Source organism: Sparus aurata, chromosome 24, assembly GCF_900880675.1.
Source record: "Sparus aurata chromosome 24, fSpaAur1.1, whole genome shotgun sequence".
NCBI classification, from domain to species: domain Eukaryota; kingdom Metazoa; phylum Chordata; class Actinopteri; order Spariformes; family Sparidae; genus Sparus; species Sparus aurata.
In genome coordinates this window covers 4,005,307-4,033,257 of record NC_044210.1, presented here as the reverse complement: position 1 = coordinate 4,033,257, position 27,951 = coordinate 4,005,307, and the positions used below count along the sequence as shown (strand labels likewise).

At 39.5% G+C, this 27,951-nt stretch overlaps 2 protein-coding genes across 5 annotated transcripts; one reads left to right on the top strand and one right to left on the bottom strand.

Moving 5' to 3' along the window:
• Positions 1-36: 36 nt before the first annotated feature.
• On the top strand, positions 37-10,284 carry tspan4b (tetraspanin 4b). Its single transcript, XM_030410381.1, has 8 exons — positions 37-356; positions 4,144-4,213; positions 4,511-4,702; positions 5,020-5,094; positions 5,893-5,988; positions 6,197-6,310; positions 7,500-7,583; positions 9,436-10,284. The coding sequence occupies exons 2-8, from the start codon at positions 4,145-4,147 to the stop codon at positions 9,502-9,504; spliced, it is 699 nt and encodes a 232-aa protein (XP_030266241.1). The 5' UTR covers positions 37-356; position 4,144; the 3' UTR covers positions 9,505-10,284.
• A 2,037-nt stretch (positions 10,285-12,321) lies between these two features.
• On the bottom strand, positions 12,322-22,541 carry bcl2l12 (BCL2 like 12). Of its 4 annotated transcripts, none has more exons than XM_030409092.1 (8): positions 22,439-22,541; positions 20,256-20,416; positions 19,194-19,356; positions 17,798-18,026; positions 16,985-17,083; positions 15,834-15,907; positions 15,297-15,560; positions 12,322-14,529 (listed from the first exon to the last, which is right to left on the bottom strand). In XM_030409092.1, exons 2-8 carry the CDS (start codon positions 20,405-20,407, stop codon positions 14,497-14,499), a joined length of 1,014 nt encoding a protein of 337 aa, XP_030264952.1. In that variant the 5' UTR covers positions 20,408-20,416; positions 22,439-22,541; the 3' UTR covers positions 12,322-14,496. The 4 variants fall into 4 exon arrangements, with proteins under 4 accessions (XP_030264952.1, XP_030264954.1, XP_030264951.1 ...); XM_030409094.1 differs by having other exon boundaries at positions 17,798-18,008; XM_030409091.1 differs by having other exon boundaries at positions 20,256-20,409; positions 22,439-22,523.
• Between the last annotated feature and the right edge of the window lie 5,410 nt (positions 22,542-27,951).

The window sequence follows — 27,951 nt, the reverse complement described above, 5'->3', positions numbered from 1 at the left end:
GAGTAAGTGGAAAAAGAGGACTGGGAAGGAACGAACACATCTGGAAGTGATTAAAGAGGGGGGGGGGAGGAGTCGAGACAGTGTGGCTGACGGAGTTACACCGCTCCGTTAACAGAACCGAACCAAATAACGGGACAAACGAGGACAATATTTGTGAGGAACACCAGTTAGCCGACACCGTCGACCAGTGAACAACAAACCGAGGAAGAGAAGGAAACAGAGCTGGGGGGGGCGGAAAGCTGACGGTGCAGGGACCGATCGAAAGGAGAGCCCGGAACCAGGGGATGACGGAGCCAGGAGTTAGGAAGAGCGCGACAAAGACGTGAATATTTGAAGGAATTGAAACTCATCTTCAGGTAAAGTCTACCTGAGTCTGCTCAATCCAGACATCACAATCAACTGTGTTCGCTGATTAAAATGGAGCGTTTTCTTTGGTCAAACACTAGCCAGAACTTTTTTTTCCCACACTACATCAAAATGTTTCGATAAAGTTTTATAATCAGTGGGCTACATTTGATAAACTCTCGATCTTGCCGTCACTGCACATCTGGCATAACAGTTCAAGTGTCTTTTTCTTTAAAATAAATAAATAATAATCACAACAAATACAGCATGTCAAAAAATCGGACCGTTGTTAGTGTATTTCGGCGTGGGTCCATGTATTACCAATAAAAAGAGGATTTTTCTATCGGCTCTGATTGACTGGACGCAAGTAAACAGGAAGTCAACAGGTTTTCCCAGACACTCCCTCTCATCTGTCCTTGTTCAGATCATTGACTGGTCCAGATGCTTCACACCACCAGTTGACCTGACCCTGACAAGGACTAGCATCTGGTTCACTTATATCATATATATCAAAACCCAAACATTTCTCTCAGCAAAAAGTAGTTTATTCAAGTGTACTACAAGTATACTTATTTTATACTAAAACTGAGGCAGTATACTTGAAGTGTACTTTTTATATACTATATTTTATATACTTAAGAAAAGTATAGTGAAGTATACTTGGCTTATACTGAAAAGTATAAAGAATAGTCTAAGACTAAGTACATTAATACTTAGACTTATACTTTAATACTAAAGCCTATACTTGTACTTTAGTATACTGTGGACTGTGGCGCAAAGACTCTTGGGTATTCTGTTGTTGTTGGTGTAATTATGGTTCATGAATGTGTTTGTGATTAAGATGATGTGTAAGACGGTTGCGGTTTAATTCACATCCTTGTTCTGTGGTTACATTGTGTCGAATTTACAAAGATGATAAAAATGTTGGCACCGTGAGTGAAGGGGTGTTTTCCGGGAGAGACTTCCCGTCTGTTAAGTTGTGTGCACGTATGATAATAAATGGTGAATCTCTTGCTAGAGAGACACATTACAAGTGCTAATACTTACAATATTTTGATGTTAGTACAGAAAAAGGTTGAGTCATTGAGTTGTGCTTACATTTAATTTAGCAGAATAAAAATGTTTTTCACTACACACATTTGCTTTGAGGCATTACCCCTGTTATAAACTTACATGTTAATAAACTAAAATGTGGGCTAGAAGTATATACTTAGTACACTAGTAGTATAAAGATGAGTGTACTTGATGTATACTTGAAAGTGTACTTCTGTAAACTTAAAATGTCCTTATAAAGTATACTTAAAGTATACTTTTATAAACTTAAATTGTTCCAATTTAGTCCGAAGAAGTATTAAATTAGTATACTTTCTAGTATGCTACAAGTACATGGTCCATAGTATACTTGCTATACTTATACTTATACTCAAGCATACTTAATAAAATGAACTTCAAGTATACTACTTTTTGCTAAGGGTTCCCACAGCCATCAGATAAGATATTGTTTGGACTATTTGTTTTTCTTTTTGAATGGTTTAAGAGGACACATGTCAGTTAACGTGATGCTGTTAAATAGAGAGAGAAAATTTAGCTTTAATATTTTTCAACTCACACAATTGTCAGTTGAGGCGATTGTCACTGCTTGGCAAATTTGCGCCCAATCGCTTTTCATCATTGACTTTGTATGTAATCCGGTCGCATGAAAAAATGTGTGTTTGCGTTGTGTCTGCACATGGCATCAGGAAAACATCATGGTTTGGCTTAGAATAGTTTGGTTCCCCCGATCACGGATGGAGATTGTCCCACTTTGCATGAAAAGTAACGGTTTTGCTTGCCACAAATTTTGCTGGAAATATCCTCAGAACACAAAACACCTGCTGATAATGTTGATGAAGGTTCTCAGTCATCCAGGTCATGGTAATTCTAAGGGCTGTATCGTAGGCAACTGGACTTGTTTCAGTTTGTTGAATACGTTTCAATGTATCAGTGGTTTAACAAAACCACATCTGTAGCTAACATGGCACATCATGTTCACATTGAATGCTTATTAGCAGACCTTCACATCAGGTGGTGGAGGGGATTGTGGCCATGGGAATGTTATCATTAAAGGCGGTTTATTGTAAGTGCTGTATCATGTATAGCACTTAGAATGATCTGCTTTTGACAAATGAGTGTCACCCCCCCCCCAAAAGTCAGTGAAAATCAGCTAATAAGCGTTTAATTTGAACACGATAGGCCATGTTAGCTACAATTTTCAACTGTGGACGTATCTGTGGTTTGTTAAACCACATTGCACTTACAATTACCATGACCTTGATGACGTTGAACCTTCATCATTATTTTGGCTTATTTTTTCATGCAAAGACGGAGCATCTCAATCCGTTACTGTGGCAACCAAACCAGGTATTTTAAGCCAAACCATGATGTTTTCCTCTCATAACAGGAAAAAAAGAAGTAGACCCTTTGGAAGAGACAGTTGAGGAGATGAAGAGCTGCTGCTCAGACAGTAGGTGCAATGGGAGAGAACATTTCATGGGGAAAATGCTATTAAGAAACAAAAAGAAAACAATTGTTGAAAACAATAGGATGTATTTAATTCAAAAATGCATTTGACAGTTCAATAATTAAATAGCCCTGCAATGATATATATGTAATAATTCCAGTTAATTAGGTCCAATGTGACCAACTTGTAGCTATGTCACCCCCTCTGATGTATCTTCACAGTGGCTGACAGAGTTTGTTCTGACTCTGTTTACCAGTCACAAAAATCTGAGCTAATTGTTGCATTTAACATTTGATTGAACTGATTAAACAATCGCTGCTTTCCTTTTCTTATTCTTTTTTGGCCTTTTTATGGCTTTATTGATGGGACAGTTTAGAGACGACAGGAAACTGGATGAGAGAGAAAGGGGGATTGAGATGCAGCAGAGGGTCACAAGTCAGATTAGAATTTTGGGCTATTGTGCTGAGGACACAGCCTCCTGCAATTGCAACACAAATAAATACAAATTGAAAAGCCTACCACGGCCTCTACTTCTTTGAAATACAGTTTCCCCAGAACTTTGCTAGGGTCACAGGAAATGCCTTCAGCAGTATAACTAGGTCTACTGAGGAGGGTAGGGAGCTTCCTTCCTGTCAGGAGTTTGACATCCTGTGTAAAGTCAGGAGTCTGTGCGAGGAAATCTCAGTCAAAGACAAATTAGAAGACATTAGAGACAAAAAGCTTTATATATAATCAGCAATGTCATATTATAATACATTCTTCATTGAAATCATGGGCTCACATTGTTTCAAATCTGTCTTAAGAGAGTGTTCACTGAACAGTGAGTTACATTTCCTATTTCCTATTGACCTACACTACACTATTGCACTAACAATAACAATCACTTCCTTGGAGAAAACTGGCAGTTGATTTGCACTGTCAGAGAAATCAGCAGAATTTTATTTCTGACACTATTCTCACAGTAATGGCTTCAAAATTGTGAGTTACTTACATTTTGTTCTGCTTATCCTTTCCTGTTGTCTCGTGTCCATGCCACGTGACTGTCTGTCTTGGTCAGTGAAACAAAAACATATGGTAAATTTCAAACTGATGTGTTGAAGACGGATCTCTGTGAAAGAAGTCAAAAAGCATTGTAAATATGGTCTGAGGTCAGTAGGTCTGAGGACCACAGCTTTTTGCTCACAGATATTACATTTTTACCTCATAATTTGAACTATGAGAAAAAATAAGGTAAGAAAACAAGCACAACAGGTCTCCTTTATATGTCAATGCTCTACTGTTCTGTCTTTCTTTTGCAGGATGTCGGTGTCTCGTCGGTGTTTGTGCTGTGTCAAATATTTGATGTTTGTCTTTAACCTCATCTTCTGGGTTAGTATTTAGTTATATACGCATTCATTTTTTCTGTATTTTGTAACATTTTCCCCAAAAAATCAGTCAGTGGTGTCTTCCAATTTAGTGTTTCTCAAATAAAGAGTTGTGGAGAGTAAAGTTTGAATACCACTGAAACCCTTTAACAGTTCTGCAGACATGCCAAGTTAGATCTTGTGTTGTTTTCGTTTTCTCACAATTTGGGGTTTCCAACCCTTTACTAGAAACATGAATATTTTTCAAGACAATGCCTTGTGATTAATGCGTTTTAACACTGACAGTTCTTTTTCTGAAAAGCTAGGAGGATGCGGCTTGTTTGGCGTTGGAGTCTGGCTGTCCTTCACGCAGGCAGCGTTTTCCTCTCTTCCCCTTTCCTTTCCATCCCTCTCAGCTGCCAATCTGCTGCTAGTTGCTGGTGGCATTACCATGGTGACTGGGTTCTTGGGTTGCCTGGGAGCACTTAAGGAGCAGCGCTGCCTGTTGTTCATGGTGAGAGGTCCACATGAAAGAGAATTTTCAGATAACCTTTTTTTTTTTTTTTAAGGCTATATTTTTCAGTCAATTTATGCTTTTATTTGATAGCCAACAGTAGAGCCTTGACAGAAGGGGGAGAGGGGATTGAGAAATGACATGCAACAGAGAATGACATGCAACAGAGAATGACATGCAACAGAGATGTTCTGACATGAACTGGGCATGCTGCAGTTCAGATGTTATGATGTTAATGCAGTAACATCAGGATTGTCTATATAGCTTTAGCTTGTGAACATTATGCCTATCTCAAACAGCTTTTCTCTGTTCTGCAGTTCTTTGTGATCCTTCTGCTCTTGGTCTTGACAGAGGTGACACTAGTATTGGTTATACACATCTTCAGTGACAAGGTAAGCTTATGCACCCTCCAACTTGTTTATGTATAGCAGGTGTGTGTCACCTTTAGTTGATAATGATCAATATCTATATCCGTCAGCATTCCGTAATAATTAAATTAAATACATATCCAAGTGTTGAATCGTAGGCAACTGGACGTGTTTCAGATTCTTGAAGGCGTTTCACCTCTCACATCACACCTCTTCAGTTTTAACTAACTGAAGGGGAGTTGGTACACTTGTTGTAGGGAAAATTGCGCCTCTTTCATTACCACCCTGAATGCCTGTTCTTGCACAATGTCACTTGGGTGGAGAGGGTACAATCTCCCCGCGAGAAGTGTGCAACAGTTTATGGCACTATGCCAAACACAACCAACCATGGACTTCAGTTACCTGTATGAAGGCGCTGGCTTGTTATTGTCAGCACAGACATCATGACTCTCTGTGTGGTGATCTTTACCTCACAGTTAACAGGAAAACAACAACGATCCAACAGCTAAGTGTACATCCTGATGTTTTTTATAGAAATGAAAATAAGCTGTAACCTTGTCTTTGTCATGTCTCATGGAGTTTTGTAGACTCTGGAAGTAAGAGCTCTGTAAGGACACTCCCACACAGAGATTAAAAGCCTGCAACTCCCCTTCAGTTAGTTAGAACTGAAAAAGCCTCTTGGATGAGAGGTGAAACGTCTTCAAGAAACTGAAACATGTCCAGTTGCCTACGATACAGCACTTAAAATTAACATGACCTGGATGACTAATGACTTTCTTTCTTTCTTTCTTTCTTTCTTTCTTTCTTTTCACTTTTTGTTAGCTGGATGACAAAGCACAAAATGATTTAAAGGAAGGTATGAAGATTTATAATTCAGAGCCTGGTCTGAAAAAATCTTGGGATAATGTCCAGAAAATGGTGAGTACTCTCAGCAAACAATGCATGACTTATGTTGCATAAATATGGCTGTCTACAAAAGAATCAATGATGTCACTGAAGGTGAAGGTGGAGGATGCCACAGTCACTCTAACCTTGAGAGATCATGCTTCAAACAAGAGTTTAAAAGAGGAGCAGGTGTATTTCTGGTATTGCTCCACATTTTATATCTTATTGTCTCCTCTCCCAGTTCAAATGTTGTGGAGTTACTGACAAAAAGGACTGGAATGAAGTGCTGAATGGAACGCTGCCCTCATCCTGCTGCTCTGTTGGGACAGACCAGTGTGTCGATGGATGGAGTGAGGTTAGTTAGCTGCGCTGAGTTCTAACATTGTTTTCATTTTGCCTGATTCTCTGAAATAAAATCCATGTTTGCTTCACATTCATGAGTGTGTATGAGTTGAATAGCAATAGAGTTAGAAAAATGAAGCCACAAATGCTTGACAGTGACCAGCGCAACGATATGAGTGTTTACTTTTGTTTAAAGTTAAGGTAAAGCACAGCTATCAGTACACTAAACTAAAGAGAAAATGGTTGCTGATCCGGGAAATGGCGCTGTGCTGAGGTCTTCTGTCACACCGGCACCAGCATGTCGGTTTGGCTCATATAGGAGGATCAGTTGCCTCTTTCTCTGTCATTTTCTCAGTTTAAAAAAAACCCCAATACAGCCTGCAGGAAATTGGTCAGCCGGTAATGTAAACCATGTGATTTAAAGTTTCATTCTTTGTATTTGAAAGAATCAGGTACACTCACTCATCTGGAATGAATTCAGATTTAGTTTGAGAGAATAAGGCAGCTTCAAAATCTGTTATGCTCACTGAAGTTCCCAAGAACTATATAAGCCATCTTGCAGCAGTGTGTTTTACTTTAAACAACACCAGGGTTGCAAACATAAAGTTGAAGTCATTTCATGCTACATAAGAGAAACAGTAAAAAACGACTTTATAGAGTGGAGTGTGAAGGGGAATTCTCCTTGTTGAGAGTTGCTCTGATTCTCTGAAGAATTTTTGACTCAGTGTGATGAATCGGATCTCTTTAATACATGCAGCATGAAGAGAAGCCCCACAGTGCTCTCTCCTGTAACGATGGTGCTGCAAGAGCGACAGCCAGTTACAGCAGCTCCATCTTTTACTTTTGTCTTTCGAGTTTTTCTAGTGTGTCCAAATTATTTCTTTATTTTTTGTGTTTGCTGCACTGACCCACCTTGCAGGTGAGGAACCATGGATGGTCAGTTTGTAACATTAGCATTCTGCATACTGCCACGGGTCCATTGTTAACACTCGAGATCAGCTGTTGGCTCATCTGGAGTAACCCTAGCCAGTTACCTGTGATCCTTCCTTGAAAGCTGAAATAAGTTGTAATCATTCTTCCTTTCACTTGTCTCTTCATCATTACAGATGTTATCTTTTCTACTTCTGGCTTACTTATTCTTTTATTACTTGTCTGAGGTTTCCAGCCCTCCCTCACTCTCTGTCTCTGTTTGTCCTCTGCAGCCATGTTACCATAAGGCAAAGCAGTGGCTACTGGATAATATCCACTCTGTTCTGGTATTTGGAGTGTGTATTGGTGTTGTGCAGGTACTTATCTCCAACCTTCTTAAATTGATATAATTCATTGTTTGTTTTTCTATAAGGTCATAAAGCTCTAAACCCAGTCGATTGTGAAAAAAAAAAACACTAGAATGCATTTATTTACTAAAAATCTTCCTTGAAAGCTGACATCGTCTGACAAGGTTGTGTGTGAAATACAGTATTCACAAGGAAATCAGAGCACACAATCACTGTCCGTATGCTCATATTTCTTTTATTTAGGTTCATTCTATTAATTCAGTTCAATGCAGCTCTCACATAAAATTGAATAAATAAAAATGTAATGTATATATAATGGGATGGCATGTGGCACAGACAGTACACACACATCAGGATTTTCCCCAGTCCCCTACAGCAGGTCAGTGAATATTGGAATATGGTATGAGGGCATTATTGATGTAAATTGTTGTATTATTCAGGAATTGAAATCATAATTATGCAAGAATTAGTATTAATTGGGACTTGGTAGCCCTACAGCTTCAGAGTGCAGTTACACTTAAGACTTTTTGCGTCTGGGAAATCTTCAAAACTCCATGAGACATGACAAAGACAAGGTTACAGCTTCTTTTCAATTCTATAAATAACACCAGTCAGGATGTACACTTAGCTGTTGGATCGTTGTTGTTTTCCCGATAACTGTGAGGCAGATCACTACACAGAAATTCATGATGTCTGTGCTGACAATAACAAGCCAGCATCTTCATACAGGTAACTGAAAGTCCATGGTTGGTTGTGTTTGGCGTAGTGCCATAAACTGTTGCACACTTTTCCCGAGGAGATTGTACCCTTTCCACCCAAGTTACATTGTCCAAGAACAGGCGTTCAGGGTGGTAATGAAAGAGGCGTAATTTTCCCTAAAACAAGTTCCGTTCCGTTTTCCACGAGGGTCGCCGCTTTTTTTTCCCCCCCTAAGGGGTTGCTGGGCTTACTGGGGCCAAATCCAGTTTTACTCTATGGGCGTAGGCCAGGGTACATCCTGGATGAGTCGCCAGCTCATCGCAGGACCCTTACTGATGGCAGTGGCTGCCTCCACGAGGTGCCAACTGCACATCAGGAGCAACTTTGGGGTTCAGTATCTTGCTCAAGGGTACTTCGACATGTAGCTCAGTCCTGCCCTGGGGAGCCGGGATTCGAACCAGCGATCTTCTGATCACCAGTCAACCAGCTCTACCCACTGAGCTACAGCTACAGCCGCCCCTAAAACAAGTGTACCCGCAAATTATTTTGTTGCTGTTATATTGACGCAAAAATTACAGTAGACAAGAAGTGCAATGCATGAAGTTCCATTTAGGATCACAGCAACATCAGGAACAGCAAAACACTACAGCAGGGTCAGGGAAACTCAACATCCTAAAATATTTATGCTCAAAGCAAATGTTAGCAGCACTAACCAGTGCCATTGCTGGTAAGAAGTGCATTTACCCAGAATCTGCAGCTGTGCTTTTTGTGTGTGACCTTCCTTGACAACTGTAAAATAAGTTTTGAGAATATCTAATGAAAGAAAAGAACAGAATACAATTATCAGTGCTATAGCATTATAACTTTGATAGAGATTTTTTTATATATATGTTTTTGCTGTGATGCAAAAATGCACATCTGAGGTTAGACCAAGACAGGGCTGAGTAAAATGCATTTCATTCTGAGATAAAACCAAAACCTTCAAAAAAGCAAGAGCAAGACCAAGAGGTGTGATGTTACAACACTATTAAAGATTCTTTGTCACATTACTGTAGAAATGATAGTTGATTTTAACGTATAGTAATATTCATTAAAATGTCTCCCTTCTCTCTCTCTCACACACATACACACTTTGACCCTATTCCCCCTCTTCTCTTGTCAGATATTGGCCCTGGTGTTCTCCATGCTGATGTGTTGTCAAATTCTGCGTGCCGAGAAGGACTTGGACTGAAAACAGACCAGCTGTTCACTGGCCTGTGATGGAAGCGTTATCACCAAGTCCCTTGGTATCTGTGGTGGCTCAGTGCTAGTTTTAAAACAGATCTGAAATTGGTGTCTATCAAATGACCTACTGATTGGGTCACAATTTCCTCTCAAGATTCCCCCAAACTAAAAACCACATCAGTAGACACAATCATCACTGACAAATCCAGTTGGTAAGCGACTGATTAACAGAGTAAAGAGTTTGGTTGTCTTTGTAAAAACAATATAAATGTTATCATGATCATCATCACAGTTTAACATTGCATTACTTCAGCTATTTTTTTTTTAGAATTGTATTCATGGTTAGAAAATAATGTGTGAAATGTGATATATACGCTGACAATTAAAAAGAAATATATTACTGTAATGCATTACTTTTGTATACATCATTTGTATACCTTTGTATGCATCATGGTAATACGAAGTACTATAATGTATTACGACTGATATTTCAGTAATATATTACTATAGTTATGGCATGTAATGTGTTACCGACCAAAGTGTTTGTTGTGGCTTTTTTAAGAATCCATCCACACTGCACATGATCATATTAATCTAGGCTATGTGTATGTTTAATATAGCCGAGCCTATAAATTCTTTGTTCAGTTTGGTTGTGACTGAAATGATCTGTATTTAGTAGGCCTAATGATGAAGCCTAATCCCCTGAGCGCACTTTAATTTCCTGAATCACATATGCCCATGCATTGCTTGTTCTGTGGACTGTAATAAAATGCATAGAAAAAGAGGATTTGCTGGTTTATTTTGTGTGTTAAACGTGCCATGTATGTAAGAGTTTGAGTTTTCAACAGTCTTTGTTAAGAGCTTTGACATGATGTTAAATGTGTCTATGCGCTTACACGTTTCCTATTAATTTAGTGCTGATCAAATATCCATCCTCATCATTATGTATATAATTACTACTGTTCAAATATCATGTTAAATATCTATAAATATTGTACAATATTTAATCTGCTCTATTATTATATAACTTATTATTATTATTATTACTATTATTGTTAGTTTAATCGTCGTTTTAATAACGAAAATGTATTTTATCTTTTTTCTTCTTCCTCTATCTACTGACATCATTAATATCATAACTATTAATATAATTGTTCTATTTCAATACACAGATTATAAGCATTATTGTCATCAACAAAAGCTAGGAGGATGCGGCTTGTTTGGCGTTGGAGTCTGGCTGTCCTTCACGCAGGCAGCGTTTTCCTCTCTTCCCCTTTCCTTTCCATCCCTCTCAGCTGCCAATCTGCTGCTAGTTGCTGGTGGCATTACCATGGTGACTGGGTTCTTGGGTACGCTTGGAGCACTTAAGAAGCAGCGCTGCCTGTTGTTCATGGTGAGAGGTCCACGTGACAGAGAATTTTCAGATAACCTTTTTTTGTTCATGGTTATATTTTTCAGTCAATTTATGCTTTTATTTGATAGCCAACAGTAGAGACTTGACAGAAGGGGGAGAGGGGATTGAGAAATGACATGCAACAGAGAATGACATGTAACATAACACATAAAGTTATTTTTATTATTACTATTATTGTTAGTTTAATCGTCGTTTTAAGGACGAAAATGTATTTTATCTTTTTTCTTCTTCCTCTCTCTACTGACATCATTAATATCATAACTATTAATATAATTGTTATATTTCAATACACAGATTCTAAGCATTATTGTCATCAACATCATCATCATCGTCATCATCACTGTTTTCTCCCTGTTGCTTCTACTGATTATATGTCTTTTTATTATTTTTATGTTGTTATATATATAAATGGGGGGGGGGGGCCTCTCCTGCTGACTTCTTTCTGGCCTCTGGTGGTGCAGTGGGGACCTCTGGTGGGGGTGGCAGCTTAATGCAGGTGGCATGGAGACAAAGATTTCTAATTAGTTTAGGGAAATTCTGCTAACATTACTAAGACACCTCAATAATTAAACATCTCTTTGATGCAAAATCTGCCTCGTACGGTGTACCAGTAGTGGCATGTGCAAGTCTTTACAGGGATTCATTGTTCATTCATTGGCTGTGCAGTCAGTTTCTTGGCAACTGTATCCTGGTAAGGTGTATTTTTACAATGGGTGCTGTTAATGTGATGACTTCACAATTGAACGGGTGATACGCAGTGCTTTGTCATTTATTTTTGTCTTAGGCTCACCTCATCGTGCAGTTTCTCAAGAGGTTTGCATATGCTGAGTAGCTGACTGTGAAGAGTACTGTAGGGCTGCACAATTAATCAAAATATTGTCGAAACTGAAATTCGTTCCAGTGTAATAACCAAACTGTAGAGGCTGCATTTCTTTTTGATCAAGTTAAAATGTGTGACGATTCAACATTTCTGATTCATTTTAACCATATCTTGCAGCCCTAGTGAAAAGACTTACAGCTGTATTCAGACACTGCACTTACATGATCCAGTCGTGAGTACTAAGTGGTGTATACAGTGGAGTTCATACAGAGGTAAGGGTTATGTAGATGTTGACTCCATTCACAAAAGAAAACCTCCAATCCATAAACCCGATTATATGCATCATAAAGCTGTACAGAAAAAAAAAATACATTAAATGTTATGTGTGCTTCCTGACACTTTTCAGGCACCTCATAGGCACGAACCCTGAGAGAGGAACAAAATGTCAAATGTCACAAGGCCACAGGGTGACTTGTACAGAGAAGCAGGCTGCAGTGAATCGGCATGTCCAGCTTTGCATTGACTTTGTATGTAATCTGGATGTACAAAAATGTCCTTTGCATTAGGCGTGAATGACCAATGAGACATTGTTTCTTGTGTGCAGCAAGTAAAAAGATATTGCATTGATGAGTTGCTGTTATCTTTATTTGGTGTCCAAGTGAAACTGTAAACAAAAATTAAAGTCAATTATTTTTTAACCATATCGTTGCTGCCCGTCACTCAAGGTAACTATAAAAGAAAACTATAGTATAAAAACTACATACAGCTCTGGAAAAAATTAAGAGACGACTGCAATTTTTTCTGAAATCAGCATCTCTACATGTATGACAGCCATTTCATTCCAGTCTCTGTTGAATTCCAACACACGTACACTTCATTTTACCTAATGAGGTACTGATAAGGTGATCACATGAACCATATCTTACTTAACGAGGAAAACCACTACTGCTGTGATCATCACTTTCCTCTTGGAATAGGACAAGCTGGATGGCAAAAACAGTGCTAGTAGTAGCTCAAAAGTAACTAGAATCAAAAAATAACAATTGACCATGCCAGAAGAGTTGAAAAGAAAAGTTTTGAGTGAGGAAAAGACGGGTTCTGGATTTACTGGTAGAGGGATACAGTGAGCGTCAGTTGGCTTCCCTCCTTAAAATTTCTAAGACGGCGGTTAATAAGAACAAGGTCAAGCAGCAGACACTCAGGACAACAAAACTACAGACTGGCAGAGGGCGAAAACGACTCTCCACTGACCAGCATGACCGTCAACTTATTCGGTTATCACTCAGCAACTGTAGGATGACATTAAGTGACTTGTAAAAAGAATGGCAAATGGCAGCTGGGGTGAAGTTGCCCAACACTTCTTCTGGTCTTCTAGTGGCAAGACGAAGACCTGGAGAGGCATACAAGCCACATTGTCTCGCAGCCAAGGTGAAAATTTGTGGGGGATCGGTGATGATAGGGGTGCTTCAACAAGGCTGGAATGGGGCAGATTCATCTTTGCAAAGGACGCATGAATCAAGACACCTACAAGGTTATCCTGGAAGAAAACTTGCTTCCTTCTGCTCTGACAATGTTCCCCAACTCTGAGGATTAGTTTTTCCAGCAGGACAGTGCTCCATGCCACACAGCTAAGTCAATCAAGGTGTGGATGAAGGACCACGAGATCAACAGCCTGTCATGGCCAGCCCAATCTCCAGACCTGAACCTCATTGAAAATGTCTGGAATGTGATCAAGAGGAAGCTGAATGGTCATAAGCCATCAAACAAAGCTGAGCTGCTTGAATGTTTGCACCAGGAGTGGCATAAAGTCACTCGACAGCAATGTGAAAGACTGGTGGAGAGCATGCCAAGACTCATGAAAGCTGTGATTGACAATCAGGGTCATTCCACCAAATATTGATTGCTGAACTCTTCCTTAGTTAAAACATTAGTATTGTGTTGTTTAGAAATGAATATGAACTTGTTTTATCAGTTTCTTTATTTGAGGTCTAAACAATGCATCTTGTTTTGTTGTTTAACCCATTTGTCATTTTCTGCAAATAAATGCTCTAAATGACAATATTTTTATTTGCAATTTGGGAGAAATGTTGTCAGTAGTTAACAGAATAAAACAAAATGTTCATTTTACTCAAACACATACCCATAAATAGTAATATAAGAGAAACTGATAATTATGCAGTGGTCTCCATTGTTTCCAGAGCTGTATATTATAAATAAATGATGGCACAGAAACAAACTCAGTAGGGTTATTTTTTTTGTACAATTCAAAATATATGTGTGTTTACATTTGATCTGATTTATTTTCATGATTTTTTCATGAAAATTACAAAAACAAAACAAAAAAGAAAAAATTTAATTGAAAACATCTAAACCTTCAATTCATGTACCGTTTACTGTTCGTCTATGTACCAACAAAAACCTGTCAAGACTTTGACAGTGACAGAATGCTTCATTCCAGTGGTCTGAGGGACCTTCCTTTTGTTCACATAAACAGAGGCATGTTGAACCTTTGTGAGCATCTCACCTTCCAAGTGAAGTTAAGTTCCTGGAAGCTACAGTTACTCCACATGTATGTTAGGGTCAACGCTGCTTTCCACACCCTCAAACAAAGTTTCTGGATATTGTCACAGTGGAGATGAGACTGTGGGACAGCTCGTCCATGTAAGAGAGCAGAGTAATGTCCGTTCATTCCTCCTCACTTCACTGATGATGTCCAGAGCTTGGTGTTGAGCCGTGGGTCGTTGAGATTAAGGAACTCTGAGAACTCAGTCATACTCCTCCATGTCTACCACATTTTCCTGAAGATGAAATAAAAGGTTGGGTGATGAGGATAAAGAGAGGAAAATGATGCGCAATATATACTGTACTACTATATACTATACTATGTACTTTCATCATTTGCGTAGCTGCCTAGATGCCTAAGCCTGACACCAAATGACCAATGGTGTGGTCAAGCTTCTAACGCTGACAATGCATCAGCTCTGGGCAGAGAATGTATTGGGGGTTTTTTTACAAGTTAACAGCAAAACATACGGGTTCCTCAGTATTAAGCAGTTTTGACAGAGCGCTAGGGTTCGGTGCTGTTCAGCCCTACTCACCAATGAGGTCACACTCTAGTCACCTTTTAACAGCCTGTTAAACTTAGGCAAAGCTTTTTTTTAGGCTAACTACAGCGAGATGGAACTTTCAAATTGAAATGTTACATTCCATGAGTTGACTTTGAGAATAAATCAACACCTAAATGTCAATATGATGTGTACTTGGTGATGATTGGTTCTTCGAGCACATAAAAAAAAGGCATATGTATAAACTATATGTGGGGACTGAGCTCTGGACAGCCCAGCACATTTAAAGCCCTGAACCACCTAAGCTTACAACTCTCCCTTCATTTTAATTTGAGTTTGCCTCACTCTCTATTTTGTTTTATAATGTGGTTAGTTTTTCTGACGTTTAGTTTGTTTTATTTTACTTGTGGATAAAAAGTGTACTAGAACTACTGTGTGAGACACACAAAGATAACTACATTTTTTACCTTAGTTATTTGTTTATTTATTAGATCACTCACCCATCCTCCATGATTCTTGACCCAGGGCGCAAAGGACTCCATGTAGCACTCTGCATAGCCTTGCATGCGCTGGGTACCTGTGGTTGTCACTATCCGCCGTGATACCTCCATGGTAACAGCCATACGTTGCAGTGTTGGACTAGCTGATGGTGGCATGGTGCTGGCCTCAGATACTTGACTGCTACTGAAGGTATCCAGCAGCTTAGCAAATGTTGCGTAGGAAAGACGTGATAAGCTGGAGCGCAGGAAGGGGTCTGAATTGATCTGTAAAAAGATGTGCATTTAGCAGTATAGGAAGTGCCAGTTTACATAGTCATACAGAAAAATCTACATGCGAGGAACGCTTACACTGTGTGTTAAAGTTTATTCTATATTCATCTGGCATTGTTTCAATTGTTGCCGTGTTTTTTCACAAGAGCTTTCGGTGAATGTACTGTATTACCATGTTAGGTGGCAATAAATAGCTGCTGAGCAACAAAACTCAACAACTGTTACCCCAATGTAGCTTTAAAAACCTAATGATGAACCAATGCCTACCTTAGTGTTGATAGAATCTCCCTCCAAAGAGAGCAACTCAACAAGCTGGTGCACCACTGCATCTTTCTCACCCGCTAATAAAAGACGGAAGCAACAACTTAATGAATGATCAATAAAAGGGTCGTGTAAGACTGAAACAAGCTGTGTTAAAAAGGCTGCCCAATGATCTGTGCTTGTGGGTCAGGTACCCGCACAAACAATTTGTTCACTGTTTTGGTCTATTGAACAGTGAACAAAGCTGGGCAGACATTTAAAAACATTGCTTCCTACTGGTGTAGCTGTAATGCCTTTTCCACATGTTGTGGAGGGAGTATTTTTGTTTGTAGTCCCAGTACTGCAAGGAACCCATGCAGAAAAAAGGAAAGACAAACACAAAAGAGACACAATGAAAATATCACAAAATGGCTGGACCTAACACAAAAGTTGTCTGTATATAATAACATAATAAACTTGGTTTATTTTGACAGAGGATGCAATAAAAGGGCCGAGGGCCCCTGTCATTCATCCATACCTCACAGGGTCTTCCAGGTAAGGCATAGCTTATTTCCTTTCAGTAAATTGTTTATAAGAAAACAATGACTAGTAAAAGATTTGTTTAATTGAACTTAATATTTGCCAAGATTAAAAGTCTGTAACATTACATACAAATTTGAAAAAACCGGCAACTTTTAAAAGGCCTATTGAATTAGCTTTAAATTGGCCCAATTTTAAAATGTCTGCATCAATTGCAAACTTTTCCAATTACAATACATTATAAATCCCATAAGAGAGTCTATTAGTGGTCAAATTATATATAATTTTTTTTTGGTTAAAAATGTGTATATTTGTCTTGAAATACATTTTGCTGTCCTGGATGACCTGATAGTCTGATGTACTGCACATCTCGGTGGGCAACAACAAATTTACCGCTGAATTAGACTACAAAAGAGATGAGAACAGTATGTTCATTGGCTGTTAATGGGTTAAACCAATCCAATCCAAAGGTGACAGACAACGCAACAACGACAACACTGGACACACTTTTTCTGCAGATGTACATACACACCAAGTTAAACTATGGACAGAGTCGTCACGGCAGATCAGACACGACAAGCAATACAATATAGCGTGTGTGTGCATGCGTGCATCCGAATGTGTGTGTGTTTTATTACCTGGCTGAGCTGGAGGACTCAGTTTCTTACTACAGGTGGACTCCTGGGCAATCTTATCCAGTTTCCCTGCTACTTCATCGAAGAACTCAGGGGGGTGGTCTGCATCAACATGAAGCCAAACACACAAGTACCGTATATGTTTACAAGGATGAAATTAAAGGAACAGTGAAGGAAATGAATCCGAGTGCTGACAGTCACAACCAGCTGTTACCACAATACACATGCACAAACAATCACAGAAAACTGCTCTGTAGAATGTAATAGAATCCATTCAATGTTAGCAAGGTGTTCAATGTGGGAATCATGCGCCAATTCTCTGTACTGCCGTCTGTATGAAAGTAACAGACATAGAGAGGGGGACAGTTTCGCTATGGCTTGGATCCAGAGGTAGTATCAGAGCCGCAGTAGAGGCAAGCTGGACGTCTGTGTGAATGTAAAAGCCGGAGGCATGGATCAGGGGTGTGTCGGTCTGATGGTGTTCACAGTCAACCTGACTGAGATTTCAGTGAACTCTCCCCCAGAAACAGGGAGAGTCAGACAGAGTCGACTGTTTACTGATGTACTTATATAATTTAGAGTGAAGAACGTGACTTTGCCACTTTCCAAGATTACTGTTGGGTCAGGATCTCAATCAAAACACATTATAACGGCATCCATCTGATTATAAACAACCGGTGGATACATGTTTCGACCAACAGGTGGATAATTTCCGATAATGCGGAGTCTACATAAAAAAATACATTTTAACTTAGGCTTAGCAGCTAACAAATGATCATGTAGTTTGAAGATTAAAAGTGTATTTGAGGAACTTACTGGGAGAGACTATAGTCGGCAAAGGCTCTGGATTTTTGTCAAGGGAAAGTGTTTTAGGCCTTTGCGGATGAGATCCAGACCCCTCTCTGTCCTTCTGCTTCTCTAACTTTCCCCTGAAGAACCTGGAGATCTTTCTTTTTATCTTCTTTTGGTTAAGCTTCTTCTCATTGTCATCATCTTCTGATGTGGAAGAGGGGGGTATGGCATCATCCTGCGGGAACAAGTTTTTCTGCTCATCATTATGGGTTTGACGATTCTTCTGTGGGTCTGATGTGAATATTTTGGGTATTGTGATCAGCTGTGTCAACTGCATTACCAACACATTTACCAAATGGCGAACTAACCTGGGAAGGGTCCAAATTATCTGGAGAAACTGACACAATAATATCATACTGTTGCTATGTTTACAAGACTATTTAGAGAAAGGACTCAGACTGAAGACAGATTCATCGCTATGTGTTTAACATTTAGATTCAATCGCCCAATTTGTGGCAAATCACTTACATTTTATAAATCAGTATGGCTCAGTTGCCCATCCCTGCCCTGGAGCGTCCGAGATCCACCCACCATAGTATCAATAATGCTTCCTTACATGAGCACATTAATGTCATTTGTTGGGAAGATTCAAGTAAACATTTCTTTGTGAAATCAACACCATTTGGAAGATCCATGTTGATAAAAGATAGTCTTACTGTGCACGAGAGGCACTGCTTCACAGGACAGCTGTCAATCAAAGACAACTGACAAATTCCCCGAGAGATAAATTGTTTAAATCCCCTCAGAGATTTAAACAATTCCCCCCCCCCCCCCCCCCCCCCGGGTATTAATAAAGTATTCTGATTCTGATTCTGATATTGATTATTTAAACAGGATTTATGAGTGCCGTACATTGAGGTTAAGCTATCCATCATGCTCCCAGCAGCTTCGCTTTGTTGCTATCTAGACAAATGTAATTTCTTTCAAAACGTATATCTGATTTTGGGGTTTTTTTCTAATATAAATTCTGGGTTGACTTGGTCTATCAGGTGGTGACAGAGGAATACATGAATCGTCTGAAATGGAAAGGGTAATGGTACACTCCCCAGAGTACATATCAGTAGTTTAATCATGGCACTGCCACAGTATAAAGTAAATATTCTTCCACTTAAGAAAAAGTTTGGGTTTCACCAAAACCATGAGTGCAACAAGAAACTATGGTGTCTGGACAGTAGCTGACAAATACCTCACTCCGGACCCAAGAGTCGGGACAGAAACTTCAAGACAGATGGGAAAAAAAATGTACGACATCATCCCCTGACCCTATTGGAGGGACAATGACTGCTGCTTGTCTTAAATCAACAAACCAAACTGTTTAGTTTTTATTTGGGTAAAATGCCAGATTAAAACAACTTCTTACTTCTGTTTGCCCTCTGAGGCGTGACAGTTTGCTCTTGGTCTTACGATGAGGCAGCTGTTTAACGAAGTCCCTGAATCCAGTCTTCTTCTCATCTGCAGAACTGACACTTTGCGCCTTCGAAGCCGACCCATTATTCTGCTTTGGTGGTGAGTTGAAGCTAGCACTGGAAAGAACAAAGGTGATCGAACAACAGGGCTAGTGAAGCATAGGTATACTACAATTACACACACTTTTAATTTAGGGCTATAAAATTAACTTTGATGCATCTTGCCAACAAGATGGATCTTGATAATGCAGGTGATGATATGTTTTGAGTAGACGATCTGCATTCCCCTAAAGTTTGTCTTTATCAAGTACAGGAACATCTCTTAGTTATAAATTGTGAAACTGTGATAGCGATATGCTGAGAAAGCTTTTCGTTGTCCTCAAGTGAATATCTGAAGTAGTTCAGTAGTCATTTCTAATTTGCTTCATAGAGTGGGGTCCAAAAGTCTGAGATCATCTTTTGTATTTTCACATAAACCTGGAAAAAAATCAGGAAGTTTGAGGATTCAGAAAGTCAATTACACGAGGATGACCTTTCTCGCTATGGCTATCGAGGTTACTAATGCTAAATTCACACTACAGGATTTGAACCCCAGATTTTGCAGTCGCAGATGGTTTTTCGAGATCGCTGTCAAAATGACAGTTCATGGATGATAAAGGTATTGATGCCATTGACCCTCTCACAAATCCAACTGAGCATGCCCAGACGTTGTAGGGAGCGCATATAGGCATTATTACTGAGTCACATTATGGGGACTGTGATAAAATAAAAGTGTGATTTCATTTTTTTTTGCTCGGATTTTCAGTGTGATTTTGAATCCAGCCCTTAATGGGTTGATGATTTTGGTTTCCATTGACTGTTGTTACGTAGCGTAAAATAACATGCTGCTGGAGACAGAAATTGTATTTGTATATCATGTTTTTATATCAGCATCCATCCTGAGGTAAATGAAAATTGAACAGTGACACAAAAAACAAAAGCCCAAACAGAAGCCCTAGCGAAGGGTGGTGGATTACCTGGACCTGTAGGCACCTCCCACTCTGCCAGGCCTCTCTGTCAGGGGGATGGACAGTGTCCGATTGAGGAAAGCTTTGAGGACGAGATGTGTCTCAGCCTTGATCTCCACCAGAGAGATGGAAGAGATGGAAGCGTCAGAGTACTCTGACATCACTATATTGTAAAACAGAGAGGCAGTTTATACATGAAGTGTGATCGCTGTGATACTATAATTAGTTTTCCAGCAATCTAGAGATAAAGACCATAAAAATATGTGTCCGTGTTCCATTTCTGTACTATTATATATGCTGTATTTTGTGCTAAGTGGACATTGGTTGTCTTTTTTCTTTTTTTCCTAAGACTTGAAACACGTCAGTCAAACAAACAGATAAACACCCCTAATAAAACTGTCCACCCATCTTAACCTCAGCTCTTCAGAATTGTCATTGTAAGCACGTTGGAATACAGATTTTAGTATTTAGCTGAAAGGACAGCTGTGACTCCACACAGAGCCACTGGCATACCTACTTGAGCTGTACATCCATGTTTGTATCATTTAGGTCTGCTTGATAGAAATGGATAACCTGCCGGCTTTAATTGTCCATGTCTAATCTACAAGGGAGGTCTGTCTGATATCACAAAATTTATTGTGATTTTAAGGTTTTTGTGGATACACAGGGTGCTCACAGCGGCCCACAGTGCCGGCATCGAGACTGTCGGCATCAACGAGCAGCAACAGAGAACAGCATGCAGGGGAGAACGGAAACAAGCATCACATGGTGCCTCTGGCTGTGCAGTTTAATCAGGGCCATTAAAGCATTAAAGAGTAGAATTTTGAGTCATCTTCCTTTTTGTGGCTGTGACCTGGATTGGAGCTGCACTTTTTGGGGGGTTATGGAGAAAACAAAAAAAACAACAACTATTTACCAGGCTGACTGAACTCTGGGACGTGTCTTTCACACGCACACACAACCACACCAAATTGAGTCGAGTTGTGGTATGCATTACACTACTACTTACTAGCTTTATAGTTTTGTACGGTTTGCTGGAAAATATATCATGGAGAAGCAGAATATCTCAGGGGTAGTTTTGACATAACGCGCGGCTCTCGCCACACGCGAGGCATCCTGCAGTGTTGCCGGACGGTATCCTGGACAATTCACACCACCTGTATTTCAATTTCTAGCTAACTTAACTTCATTTTTCAAATCAAGCAGCACATGCTTACATGGACAGTCATTATAACCATGGTTTATAAGGTTTAAAACACATCTGTGAACATCTGCCCTTAAACATGAGATATTTATTCAAGGTTTTTTTGGCAGGTGTCAATACACTCTTTGTCGAATGTAATTGAATATGACTGAACTGCTCCTGTGCACATAATTAAATACTCATCTACTTCCTATTTTAAAGAAACCTGTTTAAAAACTGCAGAGCACTCAGTGAGCTTATAGGACAAATTCATGGCTAAAGCTCAGCTTGTATGGCCCTCATTGAGAGTGGACAATTAACCTAAGTGACAAATACGGTGATCAGATGCAAAGTTAAAGCGCCTGCTTGGCCAGAAAGGTCATTCTGACCAGGTCAGAGTTCATGATGACAATAAAGAATAGAATTGAAAGGCTATGACAGTGGCGGTTTAAAGAAACACAAGCTCCAAACACTGTGTTGCCTCTGACCATTGTGTTCCATTCTGTTTGGTAGGCAACTGAACTTGTTTCACTTTCTCGAAGACGTTTCACCTCTCAACCAAGAGGCTTCTTCAGTTCAGAAGAAGTGTGTGAGTGTGTGTGTGAGAGAGATGCCATTTGATGATAAACCTCAAAGAAGAGGAAGAGGTACAAGAATCTGCACCGGCCGGCCTGACCGGGACGGTACGGGAAACATTCTCCGGGCAAACTTTTAAAGCCACAAGGAAGTATGAGTTCATTTTTTAACACACTATGTAAAACCTCAGTGTCTTTTAAATAGATTCTTTTTTTTTTTCTTTTTCTTTTTTTTCTCTTTTGTTTACAGAAACACACTACAATAAATACGTTTAAGCGTGGCGATAACGTCAGGGAAGTCTACAATCTATCTCCGAGGTTTCCACCCGCGCGAGGTGAATACGGAGTTCAATAAAACATTTTAGTCATTTTCACAGGATGTAACTAAAGGACAGACTGAAGTAAACTCCTCGGAACGTCTTTTCGTAGCCTACCTCTTCGTTATTGTCCGGACAGATTCAGTTCACGGTCCTCTTTCTTTCCTGGTTGTGTTCGGCTCCAGTCCTCAGGGGAGGAGCGACGCGCCTCCACTGAAACCCCATCACGTTCATTCATCGCACGGTACGGTGTCCTGGAGGGGACATGGAGGTGTTCGGGTTTTTTGTTTTTTTTAAACTATAGGAATTTACGCGCCCAGAGACCATGTGAGACAGTGGAAAATCAAAGCAGTCGCAGTCGGTTAAATGCAGGCCTATTATCATGGATCGAGACAATCTCATAATTTGTATTACTTATTAATAATCACTACATTGAAGTGTTCAACAGAAATTGATAAAGTGTATTATTATTATTATTATTATTATTATTATTATTATTATTATTATTATTATTGTGCAACGGTATTAGGTGTGGGAGAAAAATATGGTATTTATTTAGGTAAATATGGGTACTTTTATGCTCCATGATGAGTGTCCCGTTGTAAGTTGTATTAGCTATTCTGATGATGATGGACGAGTTGTCAAGGTAACAGTAGTTTGGTTATAATTATGTAATATATAATGATATATGATAACAATTGACAATATATGCAGGTGCATATAGAATCATATCCATGTGAAGGTTGTGACAGGAAACCTACATTTACTAAAATACCTTCAGTTTTTCCAGGACACTCTCGCACAGACCACATTCTCCCGGCTGTCACAGTGACACTGACATATTCCCTGCATTCAGTCATCAGATCCAGAGCTCTTCCTCTGGAGGGCATACCTCGGACATATTTTTTATTTAAGAATTCTACTTTCTTGGAGCCAGAAAACTACACTGGCATTCACACGTTGATGCTATATGGAAGCCATCCTTACATTTAGAATGAGACGGCACAGTGTGAAATTGGACAACCTTCCATCCAAACTTTTAACCACAACTCTGATCAACTCATGAGATTCAAATGTAGCATCTCCCTAAATGTTTTTTTTTATTTTTTATTTTTTTATTTCACAATAATTGCCTCAGGCAATGCAGTGCAAATTAATAACCCATCCATGTACACCTAACTGTTTGTAAACTTGCACATCTTTCAACAAATGCAGTTACAAATTCCTGTCCTTAAAATGTAAGGTATTTTTCTGAAAAGTCACCTGGCTTGTCCTATCATTTCTGATTACTTTTTATATGTAATCATAAATATTTTACAGTAATTTAAAAATGTTAATTGTTTATTGTAAATTATATCTGGCAGGCCCTCTGCAATCCCTTCAAGGCCCTACTGCATCCAACACTTTGAGAATCACTCCTGTACTTTATGTGCCATGGCAGGTTTGCTGTGGCAATGGCTTTCCAGCATTCCAGATATGAAATACAGTAAGCACTGTTATGTAATTGCTCTCCAATTTTACTAAAATGCTGGTCATAGGCACCACTTTTTGGATTCATTCAACTTTTTCATGAACTTCCCTGTGGACTAATTTTTGAAATGGTCAATTAAGTCTCTCACTGACATTACATTTGATTTTACAGCATTTTATATGATATGCAGGGTTCGAGTTACATGGGAGCAGAGCTCGCATAAGGTCTGAGCTCCCATGACAATAAAATCACGCATCTGTGTGGGTCTGTAACTCATTACCAACAATCATTATTTTGAAAAAAATAATAAATTTCTGACTGTAATGAGTATTCTTTACAGTAATGATAAAAACAAGTAAAAACACATTTTCCAGAGGAACTCTGAGCCATATCTCTCATTAGTTACTGTGACAATGACCACCTATGTTTCTCTCTCTAGGGTGTGTGCTGTCACTCCTTTTCATAGGCGTATTAATATTTAATAACTGCTGTTGTGATCTTCTTGACACAATTGTTAAAAGAAGTAGGCTGCTGTTTATGTGGGAAATTCATTGCCTCGGACCACATAATGAAGTGAAGTCACTGATAATGGCAATATCCCAGACTCTTACAAATAGTGGGATTTTAAGAGTTGTTGCACGAGGAAAAACTTATCAAACGTTGTGAAATGGCTACAGCTAATTCTAAATCATTTAATCATTCAGTATTAAATACAATACATTACATACAAGATGTCTTTTTCCTTGTGAAACGTGTCAGTGCGTCATGGCATCCACTGCCTGTCATCTGCTTCTGTAGCCCATTTAAAGTTCGTCTTACCTCCCAGCAGCTGTTCCAACACTGGTTCAACTGATTTCACCATTTACACCAAACTGATTAAAGACTATATTATTGAGGGTAAACATGTCTAACCTTACAAATACAGTAAAAAGTAACTAATATAGGCTATAGGCTAACATAGAGTGGAGAAAAACACCATATTCCCTTAAAGAAGTGCTCAACTTCAGACTTGTTGTGTTAGGAGAAACTGTATTAACTTTGCGAAGCACTGTCTACAACACAGTCTTAATTATTTGGGCCTTCTTGTTCATTTGGCAAACTTTATTGAAAAAAAAAAATTGTGTGATAAACATATTCGTTTCTCCTAGTTATCCTAAGTGTATATTTGCATGGAGAGTGGGTAGTAAAATCAGATCTCAAGGGGTAACAAGGTGTACACATCTAATGTCAGGCGAGAATCGATGGGCTTGAAGCTGTCCACGTATGGTCGGATCACTCAGGACAGATGGTAAAACCAAACAGAAACAGTCTCTTTCTCAGAACACACCTGTTAGGCCAATTTGCATATACCCTGAAGATATAACAACATCATGTCTATGTTCATGAATGATTAAGGAAGTGAAAACCAGCTCTGCAGTTTCGCAGTGACTGAGATGTATAAAACACAACAATGTGTACATGGAGCTTTATGTATACGTCTGAAAGAATTCATGTTTCCGCCTATTTTAGTATTGAGAGCATTCTTCTTGAACCCACTGAGAGTTTTATGCATGAGGGCCTCGCAGCCAAAAGCAGAACAAGAGCACCAAAAAATAAGGAACTTCAACTTTATCATCATCCTATACGTGATGGGACTGCAACACAGTCCTGGCACCTAGCACAGGTATGAGCAAGGAACCTCAGCAGTGCCCAGGAGGTGATCTGGCACCTCCAGGTACCAGTCCAAACGCTCTTCTTAAACTGACCCTACGGATGGAGCTGCAGCCATCCCTAAATGTCAGTATTTGCAAAACAATGACATGTTCAAGATACAGCAAAACTAAAGTCATCCAAAAATAAATTAAAAGAAAAAGACATGTAGTCAATCAACGCTGATGTCTTATTTATTTATTTATTTATTTCAAACACATGAGATAATCAGTCACATAACACTAGCAGTCCTTAGCACAGCCCCCCCCAAACCTGTCCAGCGTCAATGTTATTTTAAAAACACTGGTACAAGGATTGGGAGTGACCAGACCAAGAAGCCCATGAATGAGGACAGGCAGCACACTTACAGTGCAATAAAATCTCTGCTCTAACAAGTCCTTTGGTCTGTTAGCAAAGTCTAACAGGAACGTCTTTCGTTTGAAAAAAACAATTTAACAGTCCTTCAAAATAAAGCAGATAAATGCAGTGCACTCGAAAATAATCGCACTAAATTCTAGAAAATTGCAAAAAGTAACTTTAAAGATGTTTAGAACTCAGTGACAGGCAAAACGACTTACCTGCTACGTATTTGTTTCTTGGATGATCAAACATTAAACAAGATAAACAGAACGTGTGCACTATTCACACAGTTCCAATACATTCCAATGGAAGCAGTTAAGTCGTCCGTCTACGTTGTTGTGTGGATGCTTACCTCCTGCAAACACAAAGCCGTCTCCCTGCTGGCGGTGAAGTGTCTGCCCTCTCCAACTCGCATTCATCTATATTTGGAGCCCTCGCTGCACTGGTCTATGCCTTCTGCCATCCTCTGTTGTTGCGCCCCTTTCTCCATATCCATATCTTACCCCCCACCCCACCCCACCCCCAGGGTGCCAGGCACCAGGGTGAGGCCCTTCCTCTGTGACAGGAAACTAACAGCAAACACACGGAAACCATTAGCAGGAGGAGGGGGTTAATGAGAAAGGGAGAGATAAAGAGATGCAGATGTTGATGGCTCTGAATGGAGTTCTAGAGGTCAGGAAAAGGTCAATTAAGTGTCAGTTTGACGAGCTATTAGACACTGGAACTGTTTTAATGGACAGAATTGTTCACTTGGTAGACTGGTTTTCAGAATCAGTCAACTCGATGGAGCTGGTGTGTTTAAATGTCTGGGCGGAAGCTCGCACTAGACAGCTGTTTGGTCTTTCATCTGCCGAACGAGGAAGGTTTCTCTGTGCTCACCTTTTATCCGTGTTGAAGAAGTTGGCCTAAACACCTGTACAAGTTTGTGTCACAACTACTTTGAGGACAATCGTTATCCATTACGCATTTAACACAAGTGTGATGTAGGAACTCGAAGCCTCCAAACAACAGAATAGCCTTTTGGACTGATGTAGGAGACATCCTGTATCCAGCAGTGAAACCTTTACAGCTGTAAGACCTCATTTAACTTCAACCTGCAAAAGCTGATTTGGCTGAAGCCACGTTATTTCACTATATAACTCTCTTTTAGCTTCATTTTCGGTCTTTATCAATTCCTGAGAGAAATATCAGAGTCTCTGTGTCTGTCTGCTGTTGATCTGGGAGTTTACAGTTTTTCAGAGCTTTTCTCTGATAACAGCTTTCTGCTACAGGAAATGACACTTTAAGAGCGGTAAAAACAGTGCAGTCTGTGCAGCTAAACAATGAAGTGAAACTCACTAAAAAAGCTTTGTTTAGCCAAAGGGAGCTGCAGCTTCAGTTGATTGTCCTCTGAGGGTTCAGCACTGCTTTTTACATTGTCTTGTTGTTTTCACATTGTCATTTCATACAGTTTTACAAAAAATATTGATTACCGCCGACAGTATATTTTCACATGCCAGAAGGATAGCTAGATAATACTTTGGTACATACCTTTCTCTTTTATTCATTCTTTCACTCTTACAGTTGAACACAATATAATACTCATCAGACCCAGAAGGTTCCAGACACACTGATTCCTTCAGTTGTATCTTTAAATTACACTGGGAAAATTACTCTAACCTTAAGGCTTCCACTGCTCCCGATGAAAGGAAATACAGATAAAATAATAAAATATTTTACTGTCACAGTCTGACCCCAGTAACTCCTCTCCAACCACATATACATTTCTCCCTGTCACTTCAGTGCTATACTGTGCTCCTCCACCAGATGCCCTCATACATCCCTCCTTCCATGAATACCTGGCTTCCTCACCCATCCACACACCTGTTCTCACTTCTCTCTGACTCCACAGTTAACTGGCCCACTCCACCCACTCTCACCTGTTTCAACTCTCCCTCATTAGTCCTGCAGATACTTAACCAGCCCATTCCCACTCAGAATCTGCCAATTCGTTCCTAGTTGCCTTGTTAGATTGTGCCTTTTGAAGTGTTTGTAATTTTTGCTGTCTGGACCTGTGAATCTTATTTTGTACTCACCTGTGTTCCTGATTTCCTGCCTGTGAACTGGTCTG

What these genes read in the sequence shown, in the direction of transcription:
- tspan4b (XM_030410381.1), top strand. Translation starts at nt 4,145, where the DNA reads ATGTCGGTGTCTCGTCGGTGTTTGTGCTGTGTCAAATATTTGATGTTT. An exon ending in GGGATAATGTCCAGAAAATG is followed by an intron (nt 5,989 to 6,196) that starts GTGAGTACTCTC and finishes CTCCTCTCCCAG; the next exon opens with TTCAAATGTTGTGGAGTTAC. An exon ending in GTGTCGATGGATGGAGTGAG is followed by an intron (nt 6,311 to 7,499) that starts GTTAGTTAGCTG and finishes TGTCCTCTGCAG; the next exon opens with CCATGTTACCATAAGGCAAA.
- bcl2l12 (XM_030409092.1), bottom strand. Translation starts at nt 20,407, where the DNA reads ATGTCAGAGTACTCTGACGCTTCCATCTCTTCCATCTCTCTGGTGGAG. An exon ending in GCCTCAGAGGGCAAACAGAA is followed by an intron (nt 18,027 to 19,193) that starts GTAAGAAGTTGT and finishes AATGATGAGCAG; the next exon opens with AAAAACTTGTTCCCGCAGGA. An exon ending in GAGATTCTATCAACACTAAG is followed by an intron (nt 15,561 to 15,833) that starts GTAGGCATTGGT and finishes ATCTTTTTACAG; the next exon opens with ATCAATTCAGACCCCTTCCT.